The sequence below is a fragment of the Typopeltis vanoorti genome, chromosome 1 (assembly GCF_054136105.1).
Source record: "Typopeltis vanoorti isolate ZY-2024b chromosome 1, IOZ_Tvanoo_1.0, whole genome shotgun sequence".
NCBI lineage: Eukaryota > Metazoa > Arthropoda > Arachnida > Uropygi > Thelyphonidae > Typopeltis > Typopeltis vanoorti.
Genome location: NC_143549.1, coordinates 90,148,568 through 90,162,454, shown reverse-complemented (window position 1 = coordinate 90,162,454; position 13,887 = coordinate 90,148,568). Strand labels below are relative to the sequence as shown.

General features: G+C 38.0%; 1 protein-coding gene across 1 annotated transcript in view; it reads right to left on the bottom strand.

Moving 5' to 3' along the window:
* peo (ubiquitin E2 variant domain-containing protein pendolino) overlaps positions 1-13,887 on the bottom strand; it is a 129,197-nt gene that overhangs the window by 71,274 nt on the left and 44,036 nt on the right. The window contains exon 4 of the mRNA XM_090392079.1: positions 2,184-2,248. Coding sequence (XP_090248205.1) covers positions 2,184-2,248 — 65 coding nt within the window. The remainder of the gene's footprint in view (positions 1-2,183; positions 2,249-13,887) is intronic.

The window sequence follows — 13,887 nt, the reverse complement described above, 5'->3', positions numbered from 1 at the left end:
ATGTAATCATAATTCATTTCAAAAAGACAAAAATTTCTCATTCCAATAAATTCCTTTATTCCAAGAAGCAATCTCCTAATTATTACTAGTTGGCTAATCAAAACAAGGAATGAGCAACCAACTAAGCACTTACTCTCACTATAACTTTTATAATGTATAAATGTGTATGATGGAGCAGCATCTCAGAAAAGGAAGGTGACCAGTGGCATACCTCAGGATTCTGTTAACTTATTTATTAATGATATTTCATGTGGATTGACTGGGGATCTTCAAATGTTTGCCAATGATGCAAAGTTAGATAGAATTATCAGGAGAAGTGCTGATGTTAATTCTCTACAGGAAGATGTGAATAGGCTTTTAGCTTGGACAAATGTGTGGGGTTGAAGTTTTAATGTTAATAAAGGGGATACACAGAGGTATAAGGCTGTGTGCTGTATTGGTGGAGCTGTGCTTCAGGAAGTGGATGAGATTCAGAATCTTGGATTGATGGTAGACAGTGGACTGAAGTTCCGAGGACACATTGCAAGTGTTACAAAAGACTGCACGTCATATTGCTGCTATAATAAAAAGTGCATTGACATGTAGGGATAAGGGGGGGGTGCCTCTATATAAAGCATTGGTTAGACCACATATGGCCTATTGTGGTTAGATTTGGTCACCTAGTTTTCATTGTAATGTGGAAACACTAAAGAAGGTCCACATACAAATGACCAAAGTGATATCAGGACTCTGGAGTGTTGTTGGTTATTATGAAGAGGATGTGAGAGAATGTAGATTATAGAGGTTGGTGGATAGGAGGTAAAGAGGAGATATGATACAGACCTTTAAATTAGTTAGAAGATTCTATCAGATTAATACAGAAGAAATTATAAAAAGAGTGGATGTTAAGATGGGAAGAATGAGAGGCCATCCCTGGAAGTTGTATAAAGATGTGAAGAAGGGTGGGAGGAGTAGATTTTTTTTATGTGGAGAGTTTTAGTGAGTGGAATGCATTGCCAGAGTGTATTGTGAATACTGGTAGTGTAAATAACTTCAAAGCCTCATCATGATAGATATGCTGCTGACTGAGTGGGCCTACCACATTGAGTCTGTTGACTCCATGGAGGTTACCAAAATAATAACAACAACACAAAACACTGAATTTTTTTAAACTGCAAAACACCAAAGCAAAATTACATAAAGTATACCTTTAAATTGGTTTTCCAGACAAATATAAATGCAACATCTATCAATAACATATGCAAACATAACTTGGAGATCTTAGCTACATATCCAGTAGTCAATGCACAAGATAAACCAAGTATGGAAATGATATGAGACTATTATAAAAAACTGTTTTGTAATAGCATTATCAAAGCAATTGAACCTAGAGCCATTTTTGCTTTAGCTGCAATTATACATAAGTTCAACATAACACAGATAACTTCATTGTCATTTATAAATTAATTTCAAGCTGTTTAGAACTGTCTGAATTGGAAATATGGTTTGACTGAAACTAAAAACTGAGATCTCAAAATAAATTTCAACAGACAAATATTAAGCTTCATTTAAGCAGCATTATTACTTGAATGATTTGTAAATATTTGCCAAATTTTCTATTAAAAGTGGTACAATTCAAACCAAAAATGAAATCACTTGACAAATTTCAATAACAATCCTAAATTCTACTGAGCTAATGAATAAACTTTATGTGAAGACAAGAATGGCCAAAACAAATTTAACAAGCACTTATGCATTTACAAAATGCACCTAAAAAGAAACAAAGGAAAGGTTCTACACTATGCCTTAACCACATTTAATTAAATACATTCATAACGAATAAGAATTTTTTAAATTAATGTTTAGAAAAACTTTGTGCAGTGTTGTTAATGAAAATTATCTAGGAATACTGAAGAAAAAAAATTTTCTTGCAAAGACTTCATAAAGTTTAATGTTCTCTAAAATTTTACACTCTTATAGTATTACTATAAGAGTAATTACTAAATATTACTAAACAATGCTATCTAGTAATATTATGGTGACACCTAATAACAATCGGATAAAAAGTCACTCCCCCATTAAGATTTATTTCTTTACTTATTCAAAAGCTAAGTTACAACATTTTGTATTTAGGAGATTTAATGAAATATACATATATTACTGCTCACAATAGCAAACATTTCTCAAAAATATGATATACTCACTAAGGGGTGAACCTGCAGATGGAACTACATAAACACCTGCTAGCCGCTGCTTTTGTAAAAGGACACTGCAAAAAAAATGTATAAGTGAATCAATAAAAAAAAGGCTAAAAATAAAAATAATTTAATACTCTATACTATGCATATTGTGTGTGAGTAAGTGTAACAATCCCTTGTTTCATCTCATCTCTTTTAGCTTTAATTTTTGCAATTTTTTTAGTATGATCTTAAATGCATAATTATCTTGTATATTGATTATTCATGAGCATACTTTAATGCTTTACATTAAACAATACACTCCAAAAAGGCAGAGCTTTGACATAAAGGATACTGATGTACTTTATTTTTTTTTTTGTAAAGCTTGATCCTGGATTCATAAACATAAAGGGGATGACAACTGCAAAAAATGTGGAGAGTGGGACAGAAAATGTCTACACTGGAGATGAAACCAATGTAGGATGTTTGATACTTTGTAAGTTTTCATGTGGGCTTAAACCTGACATCTGCGAACAGAGTCAGCTGTCAACCAAATGCATGCTAAATATCTGAAGGGATATTTCAGGTAACATCAAATAAGTTTACAGTGCATCCCAAGTGGGTTGGAACTGTCTCGCTTGCACTGAATGTCATTTTTAGTTGGAATATACCAATTCATATTCCAACTAAAAATGAGCATCTTCCATTCAATGTAAGATCATTAATCTGGTATAGATGCTATCTATCTATCACTCATGTTGATGTTTAGTTGCAAACATGCATGTTAAGAGATAATAACTAACTAAATGAATGTGTAAGTTTCCAGTGTATTTTACTGAACATTATCTTAAAACACTGGGTATGACACCCGTGATTCTGTAGCATCATGAGTCCATGGCAGTTAGATTTTTAATGAAAGCAGACCAAACTTGGCATAAAATTAATCCTTGATCTTTGTTACATTGTGTGAGGATCCACAGCATTTCAGTTCTGGATTTCCGTATAGGGGTTGCATTTGGGGGATGGGAAGAGAGTTCCTATCGATTTTGCAAAAGGGAGTCACTGACTAAAGCAGATCATTCTAGCTCAATATGCAAATATTTTGATGAACCCACATTGTTGGGAGGGGTGGTGATGTTATCAACCTGTTATATAAAGCCTTAACCTTTTCAGTGTGGTAGGTTTTCTGTAGACTGAAAAGGATAAGACTTTATTGGGCAGTCAGGTGACCAGTGTCAGGGAAGGGTAGACAATTATTGTTTTTCTTTTTCAGTGGTGAAACAGATCCTTGGGTGTTGGCTAATGAGGTGTACTATTACTATTTAAACGTGACACCTCCAAGGACTCATTGCAGGAGGGCACACTACTCTACTCCGCTGCACACACACTTAACCGTTTCCCCCACTACCACCTACATCTATTGCCTATCATCACCACCAACAACAGTATTTTTTGTCTGTAAAAATACAGACAAAATTATGAGGGATGAAAAACCTGAGCTTCCAGGAGAAAATTACTAAGAATATTTCCAACATATGCCAGCTGTATATTCAAATGGAGGACATTATCCACGTGGTACAGCCATGCCATGGGTTTGAGAGTGGTAGAATTTAGGGCTGTGTTTTCAAAATATTCCATAAAATGATTGGTGAGAGAGAGGGAAGGGACAGCCCATAGTTCTGCCTTCAGTCTACTTATAAGATTTTCTCTGCCATATATGTCAGGGTCAGAAGAGTCTGAAAGAATTCCATGGTTTCTTTTAGGGAATGCATGAATGAACAAGGAAGCTATATCAAAACTGAATATAATGTGGATATGGTTTGACAAGTAAGATTTGAAGCACAGAGGCTCATTTACATGGGAGGAAGTGTGGCCTGTAATATGAGACAGAGCTTTTGAGCTAAATATTTAGTCACTTTGTAAAGAGGAAACCAATCCACTCCAGGTTTGCAAGAGCATTCTGTTTGTATATTTTTAGCAATCCGTTAATCTGAGGTGAACTATGGTTAAGTTTTTGGAGTTTCAGAAGACCATGATATACCTTTATTTAATCATTTTTGGAGTGCTTTGTGTGTTTGAGTAAGATCAACATCCATACCAGATTAGTGATCATACATGGCACACAAAGCACACCATTTCACTAAGTGTAAACTTATATTAGCAATTATTAAAATAAAGAGCCAAATGGCTTCAGTTCAGCTATGTAAAATTACATAAGCAAAGTGGATATTAGATTCAGCATTATTTCAGATGCAGAATGTAGAAACTATTAAAGTTTCTTAAGTTAACCAGAGAGCTTGAGGGAATACATTCCTCAGCATTCCCGAGTTGACTTAGTGTGGACTACTTAAAAGACATAGGTGCTGCCCAGGCATCTATAAATTTGCCTTTTATTAGTCCATTTTTGATAAGGTTCACTTGCCTGAATGAGAGTTTTTGCTCTCTTAAGGTTTCTGAAGAGAACCAACCAGTTTGAAACAGCTGTCAGGCTAGTGAAACCTTATCAAAAATGGACTAATAAAAGGCAAATATATAGATGCCTGGGCAGTGCCTATGTCTTTTAAGTAGTCCACGCTAAGGCAACATGGGGATGCCAAGGAATGTATTATTATTATCGGGCTACTCCAGGGAGTCCTTAGACTCATCGAGGGAGGCCCTAAACATCATGTCCACACAACTATACGACATTCTCACAGTATCTATCATACCTTGCCTTGAACTCGCTCACTGTCATAGCATCCACAACAGACTCTGGCAGCTTATTCCACTCATTTACCACTCTAAAAGTAAAGAACCCAGCTCTAACACCCTTGCCCAGCTTCCATAGGGGTCCCCTAGTTCTCCCACCACCAGTCCTGATCTCAAAAATATCCTCTGAATTAATCTTATAGAATCCTTTTAGCAATTTCAATGTCTTAATCATATCTCCCCTTTTCCGCCTATCAACCAGTTTCTGCAACCCACAAATCTTCAACCTGTTCTCATATGGTTTATTCCATAGACCTGCTATCATCTTAGTCACTTGCCTCTGGATCCTCTCCACCTCCTCCCCATCAAGAAGGAACAGAGGTGACCAAATCTGGGCACAGTAGTCAAGATGAGGTCTTATCAAGGCTCAGTACAGAGGTACAATAACTTGCTTGTCTCTGCTCGTTAAGGTATTTTTCAACAACCAAGTGAGTTGATGAGCTGATTTAGCTACTTTCGCAATGTGCCCCCTAAACGTCATCTCCCTATCTACCAACGCTCCCAAGTCCCTGGCCTCATCAATCTCTTGGAGTACAGTTCCACCCATGTGGTATACTGCTGCTAATCTTTTCACCCCAAAATGCATAACTTCACATTTTGTCACATCAAATTGACATCCATTCTCCTTAGCCCAGAACTCCAATCTATCTAAGTCATCCGGCAAGACTTTGACATCTTCTGCATTCACTATCGCCCTCCCCAACTTTGCATCATCAGCAAACAAATGAACTGTTCCACTTAGATCCTTCCCTATATCGTTAATGAACAGATTAAACAGCAGTGGTCCAAGAACAGAACCCTGTGGCACCCCACTAGTCACAGGCTGTCTTTTGGACTCCACTCCTGAATAAACCACTCTTTGATATCTCTCCATCAACCACCCACCTATCCATCTCACCAACCCTATATCCATTCCCATATGTTGTAGTTTACGGATTAGAATTCCATGTGGTATCCTGTCAAACGCATTTGCCAGGTCCAGCAGTATCACTGTAAACCCATTTCCCTTATCCAGTTCAGCCATCACCTTGTTATAAAACTTGAGCAAGTTACTCAGGCATGATCTACCCTTTACAAAGCCATGCTATACCCTGTACAGTATCTCATTTTCATCAATCCATTCCTGTATTTTTCTCTTGAGTACTTTCTCCAAGACCTTGACAACAACTCCGGATATGCTGATCGGTTGGTAATTTGCAACCATAGTTGGATCCAAGGTTGGTTGCAAATTGGATTGGATCCAACCAAAATTGGATCCAATCCAATTTGCAACCAATCTTGGATCCTCCTTTATGCAGTGAAACTATTTTCCCCTCTTTCCACGCCTTCGGGACTAAACCAGACCCGAGACTCAGATTAAACAACATGGTCAAGGGCACTGATAATTCCTTAGCCACTTCACGCAAGACCCGTGCCGGTATACCATCCAATCCCACAGATGTATTCACATTAAGGTTCTGTAATAGACTATTCACCTCCACTTCATTCATCACAATTCCCGTATAAACTAATGGCTCCTTCATTTTTTCAATGTCACCACCTGGATGATATACTTTTGCAAAGTGCACGCTCAGTAACTCCACTATATTGACTGGTTCAGTGACCTCCTTACCATCGTCATTCCTTAAAATCATTTTGCCATGTACAGTTTTTTCCTTGCTTGCAGCATATTGAAAGAAGTTTGGGATTCTCTTTTGCTTCCATAGCTAGTTTCCTTTCATAATCGGCTTTTGCTGTTTTTACCACACTCGTTACCCTTCTGGCCTGCACTTTATAACGTTCGTGTGCCTGCAGGTCACCCCTTTCTTTAAATTCCCTCCACAGTTGTTTCTTTTTTTGCAGCTCAAGCTTAATGGTGGTATTCATCCATTTAACCCCTACTTGTTTTACTATTCGGACCCTAGGTATACAATCAACCATAACCTCCTGTAAACGCTCCTTGACCACTTCCCATGCTCTATCGACGTCCAGCCCTTGCAGTTGTACATGCCATGGCACCGATCCAAGCAATCTCCTAAGCTTGTCATACTTGCCAGCACGGTAATTCCACATATACCCTGTCTTAATCAAAAATTCCACACCTTTAGCCACCTCCCAGGTCAAGACCTTATGATCACTCTCACCAGTAGGTGGCAACATGGTCATATTCATTACAGTCAAATTGTGAGATGCTATTACCAGGTCAAGCACTCTCACACCCCTAGTATTTTCAATTACATGCTGTCTCAGATAGTTATTCCTTAATAATTGAATAAAATCCATTTGCTTCCTCACGTGTCCTCTCCTCCTTCCAATCAATGTTACCATAATTAAAAACCCCCATAATAATTACCCTCCTTTCACTCATTTCATCAATTTGTTTATGCATACTATCTCCACCATCTTTCCCGCAAGCTCTCTGGTTAACTTACCAAGCTTTCATAGTTTCTACATTTGGCTCTGAAATAATGCTGATCTAATATCCATTTTGCTTATTATATTAGCAAGATTACTGAACAGACTTGCATTCCTCAAATGCCGTCGTGACTTGGGCATTATTCCTATATGTATTAAAATCAAGCCCAAGTTTAAGTCTCAGAGCTTCTCTGTCTACATTCCACCAGCCTTCCTCTTTTATTACACCAGCTTTGTTTTATTATTTATGGAGAAAATCCATGCTACATAGGATGTTGGTTAACAAAAAGAGCACTATTTAGGTACTACAGAAGAAGAAGCTATTTAACATGCTGAATGTCAAGCATTCAATGAGTCTCTGGAATGTCTCCAATGCTTCTGCACAAGATGAATTTTGAAAAGTGAAGTTCAATCACATCCAAAAATTCAACAATCTAACCCAACAAAATCCAAAACCCACTCTCATCTTCAGAACAATTAATAATTAACTTGTCATCAGTTAGTTCAACTCGAGCAAGAAGCTATCAATACTCTCAGCAATAAATTTGCCTTAGCTCCAAAGCAAATATCCACTCTTCAAATCAAGGCAACATCTGCAGCCTCCTCACATTCCATATATTCACATGCACACAAATTGCCAATAATATCAAGCCAGATTGTTGCCAGCATCTTAAAATCTGCCATGCCTTAAAAGAAGGATCTATCCAATAGGCAACTCGCTGCACTTAAATGGTTACCCCTAACCAGAATATCATAACCACTAAAACAGATAAAAGGTAATGCTACAAAAGGTAATACTTGATCGCTTTGAATAAGATTGCAAAATAGCATTCTTATTCAGAGATCAATCTGCCTATCCCTTGATGCTAAACACCAAAAAGCACTCCAAAAACTTAGATCTTATAACTCTAGAGCAACTTAAATTTATGGATTACTGAAAATACACAAACAGAATATATCCATCCATTGTGGATTGGTTCTCTTTACTGGCGCAAAGTGGCCAAATACTTAGCCCAAGTACTTTCTCTCTCATTACAAACCACACTTTCTCCCATGTGAAAAAAGCCTGTGCACTTCAAATCTTGATTGTCAAACCATATCCTCAAAGAAACTGAAAATGTTCAGTGTTGATATAGTCTCCTTGTTCATTCATGCATTCCCAAAAGAAACCATGGAATTCCTTCAGACTCTTCCCACCCCTGACATAGCAGCCTTATTCAGTTTAACCATGAACTCTGGCTATTTACTTGGCAGAGAAAATTTTATAAAGTAGACTGAAGGCAGAATTATGGGCTGTCTCCTCTCTCCTCCCCTTACCAATCATTTCATAGAAAATTTTGAAAACACAGCCCTAAACTCTACCACTCTAAAACCCATGATATGGCTGTGCTATGTGGATCGCAAAATGTGTCCTCCATTTTGCCATACAGCTCTGATACACTGGAGATATTCTCAGTACACCTCATTAGCCAGCATCCAAGGATCTGTTTCACCACTGAAAAGAAAAAAAGATAACTACCCACTCTTCCTTGATATTGGTCACACGACTGCCCAATACAGCCTCTTTTCACTCTGCAGAGAACCTACCACACTTGAAGATACGTGTATCACATCATTTCCCCCCACCTCCCAACAATGTGAGATCATCAAAACATTAGCACATCAAGCTAGAATTATACCAATCTTATCACAGAACTCAATCACATAGGGACACTTTTTGTAGTCAATGGCTTTTACCCTTCACAGAATCATCAGAACTGAACTCTCTTCCAACCCCCAAAAAATTTCTTAAATTATTAACTAAATAAATTCAATTAGTAACTATTATCACTAGATGCATTTTCTCCACTTAACATTAAAATGGGTTTCATTTAATGTAACCTTAAGGAAATTGTGTACAAAACTGCTAAGCAGTATAAGATAACTGCATTTTTGTTTGCATTAGCAATCTAAAGGATTTGATAATACATAATACATGGGATGGAATGAATCTTACATTTATCTCATCATCTCCAATTTCCTGATATGTACCCTCAAAGAGTGTTCAGGCTACTCTGACAACACTACATGATTATATTTACCTTATTAATCTCTTATTAACAATTTTCCTCCAAATTAGTAATTTTCAGCATTTCAATACTATCTTTTTTTTTTTTTTTTTACTGTGCTTTGGGATTTGTATATAGTTAAGAGTTGGTTTGGTGTAAAATAGCATCTTGCATGAAAGAAAATGTTTTTTTTGGATGCTGAGGAATCTATTGATGTGATGTCTTTATGCAAGAGAGACTGGAGGTGAATTTTAATCAACAGAGAGAGGGGGATGTGACATTGTCTGGTGATCCGTGCATTACTGAGTAACGGTAGGTGAGCAGACATCTCTTTTGCTAGAGAAAAAGCAAGACTATATTTTGGTGGCATTCAAAGTGACAAGACTGTCATCTTCCTGTTGAAGGATATGTAGATCAATATTTAAGACAGTAGTTGTAATTGATCTTGTAGCCTGAGATGCTAAAATACTGTCTGGGTTGTCAAATAAATAGGACGAATAGAGAGTATTATCATCTGCAAAGCTGTAGATGGCATTGGTGTTCAATGTAATTGGTGGGGGATGGAGAGTTGTAGAGTAGGTGCCCTCTCTCGATAATTCTTTGGACTGCTTGAAGGTGTCACGTAATAATAATAATTATTATTATTATTGGTGATTGAGAGTAGGTAATTTATGTACACGAGAAAGAGAGCAGGTGATAGGACTGAGCCTCGAGGCACTGCTGCTTTGGTGGTAAAACTCAAAGAAAGGAAGCCATCTACTATGATAACCCAATTACAAGAGAGACCAAAGGATGGTAGTAATTTGTAATTTGTAGTAGTTTAGTAATTTGTTTCTCCATCATTTTGGAGAGGACAGAGGTGATGGAAATTGGTCGGTACTTGGTAGACTTCTATCTTCCTTTTTCTGGAATAGGCTGGATGTGTAATTCCACTCATGTGTTTGGATAAGTACTGATAGTGAGGATAAGGGCAGAGTTTTATACAGCTATGTATAATAGACTGTAGAGATGATAGAGGACAGGTATTAGCTCTGGCACACCATATCTGAGAGCAATTGAAGAGGTACTATCAGAACCAGAAGATTTAGTGTCCAAGTTATTTAGTAAATTTTCCGATATCTGTTTGTTGAAAAATGAGAGGCACACCATGTTAAGATTCCTGTATAGAGGAAGCAATTTCCATTGGTTATCAATGCTGAAGTTTGAGGAATAGAGTGCTGCCAGAAGATCAGCTTTATCTTTGAGTGAAGTAACAGTGGTTCCATAAGTATGAGAGAGAGAGAGAGAGAGGTGGAAGTGAAAGTGAGCAAAAGTTGCATCTAACTGCCTTAGCAAGAGACCAGAAGGCACGACTTTATTTGGGCAGGAGGCAAATTTTCTGCTGGTGGCCTTTATAAAATTTGATTTGGATCTTCTGATAACTGGTTTGCATTTGTTGTATGTTTCAGCATAGGTGGAGTATGAAGTTGTAGTTCTTGATGCGAGCCATTTTTGGTAAGCTGAATTTCTTTCTTCGACTGCTTTAATACACTTTGTTATACCAGGTGTGGAAAAACAGATGAGGATTTTGAATAGAATGGGGAATGAAAGCCTCCAAGAATTTGGGGATAAAGTTCCGTGACTTGTTCAGAGCAGGTGTTTGGGTCCGATGAGCAGAAGCAATAGACAAGAGGAAATGCAGAAATTCTGGAGGTCATTCCAAATGGCATCTTTGTAGGAGCCAGTGGATATGAGATTGGAAGTGGTTTAAGAGAGAGAGACTGTGTTCTGTGAGAGGAGAATTCTACATGATTATGGTCTGAGTTATAGAGAGAAGAGGTGACAATGAGGAGAGGTGTATATGGAAGGAGAACTGGTCAAAAGGAGACCCAGAGTATTTGGAGAGTGAAGATGGATATCAGGAATTTAAGTAAGTAAATGTAAGATTTGCATTGGGTCATTACTTATTGCTTCTCTTCCAGCTTGGTGGTGTGGAAAAGGGGAGCCAGTTGGAAATGTGGATGTTGCCTAAGAAGATGACCTCACTATTTGGATAACTGGACCACAGATGGTCACATTTCATGAAAAGGAATGTGAAGAGGTTTGAGGGGTTATCAGAGTTCGGAAAATGGTAAATGCAACAAATGAATGCTACAAAATGAGGCAAGGGAACTTTGAGCCAGAGAAGGTTAAAAGCAGTCGATTCTAAATTAGCTCTGGCAGGCTATGTCAGATCTCACATAGGTGCAAATGCCACTCTTGTGGCAAAACAATCATGAAGTGTGTTGTGGACATTGGAAGCAGGCAGTAGTGGATTCAGCTGCAATTTGTGTTTCTATCAGGAGTGAGATGTCTGGTCTGCAAGAGATGGTAAAGGTAATTTATATTGGTGTTAAGCCTCAGATGTTAGTAAAGTGGATAAAGTGAGTTTTTATTGCGATTCTGGCTTGGTTTATATGTTGTGATCAGTTGTGATGTGGCTTTTTTTTTGGGATTAGTTTGATAGGGAAATTCATTTTTGCAGCAGTGTCACTGTCACTGTTTGTAAGATTCTTCATAAGTTCGATCATGGTTAGATGAAAGGATACAGTGGGGACACACACAGTGAGAAGAAAGATTCTTGGGCATGACATCCATACAGAGACCAATCTCCATGCCATACATGCCCTCAATAGAACCTCACATATACCACTACTCAGACTCCCTCTCTAGGCATGATATGGCAGAGTATGTAGCAGTAGGATTATTCCTCAGTTGTTACTGAAAGGCCCATGCACTATCTGGCAGCTGGCCTGAGGTACCACAGTTTTTAGCTAATGCACCTTTGAATGCAAGAGGTTACTTGTCTAAATATGTTTGGCATGACCTTCAATGGTATCACTCTCACTGCATGGAAAAGAGAAGACAGAAACCAGAACCCCCCCCCCCGTTCTGAAGACCAAAAATGGTTTTTGCAACTTCATACTCCAATAAGCTGGGTGGAGTTATTTCACCAGAAGACGAAGGTCATTTACCACCTAGTGAGTCTAGGTGGCATCTCCTCCAACTCAGGAAGGTGGCCCTTTGTAGCAGGAATACTCACTGGTTTGAAAGAATCTCTCTAGAGAAAACAGGGAAAGTTTGTACATTGCACATCGCCTGTCCATTAAAGACCATTTCATTCTTCTAAGGCACACTTGGGACACAATCCATCCAGACTTTGGTCTTTACCCAAGGAAGCAAAACAATGTTTTGCATGTGAAATATATTCACATCTGAGCTACTTGTATAGAGGCTAATGACTTCATATCACTTGCCTTAGTATGTATCTCATAATGCAAAGAACACATACCCTTTCAAGCATGTAAAATGCTATGAATAACAAGAAGGGCGACTACCCAGACCGGTTTCAACTGTTACTGAGATCTCATCAGTGGGAGCCAGATCGGGTAAAGATACCAAGGTTGAAGTAATTAAATCATTTGTTCCCGTGACCATCACTAGTTCTCATTTCCTCCTCGCATCCAATGCCTGAATTATCCTGTTCATTCTCCCTCCTGGATAGCAGACCTTATGTATTCTCTCATCATCTAATTCTCTAATTATGGAATCTCCATACACTGCTATCCTGGAGTTACTCATTACCTCTTTTACCCCCCCCCCCTTTTTTTTTCTTTCATTCTATTCTTTTGCATACTTTCATTAGTTTTCATTAAACGTCTCATATCAATATGCAAAATGAAATGAGGAATTTCATTTCATTTCAATGAGGAATTTGATGAGAACCAAATTCATCAAATCTCGCATTCTGACAATTTCACTATCACTCCTGTATTGCAGAAATTCTGCAATATACCACGTGCTTCTGAATTGCGACTACAAACACCAACACTGCAAGCTAGTGAAGCGATATTTCATGAACTGTGGTTTATTCACTAATATCTAATATTCATGAGTAACAACTGTTACTTGGTAGAAGTGTGAATGTGATTTCACAATTTGTGTATGATTCCTTGTTCACGATTTCAATACAGCACTGTGAATGTGAAATCACATCACAACACGTCACGGGTGCCACAAGCTACTGACAGTTTAAAATTACTGATATGAAAACTTCACAGTATCAATTCGTATCACTCATCACTACTGCAAGCGTGCAAGTCACCGTGATGGCGGAAAACGAAACTATAGCCAAAAGCAACGCCATCTGGGAACAGAAATGCTCAGATTTCTGCAGAAATCGATTTGAATGAGAGAAAATCGATTCAAAAATCAGTGTTGCCAGCCGAGAAAAAAACGCAAATCACGGAAAATAACGTCCACATCAAGTTGTTAATGGTGGGAAAACAATATATCGTAAGAATAGGCCTTAAGACGGGACCAACAGAAAATGACGTAAATGGCAGGAAAACGTAAATTGCGGGAACGTAAAGATGGGATTTTACTGTATATCCATTTTTGGCAATAACCTTTTCTTCTTTCACTACTTCCCAAGTACCTCATGATCACTCTCACCAACCAGTGGCAGCGTCAACACCTCATTAACAACTACATCTTGCAAAATTACCAAATCCAAAACATGA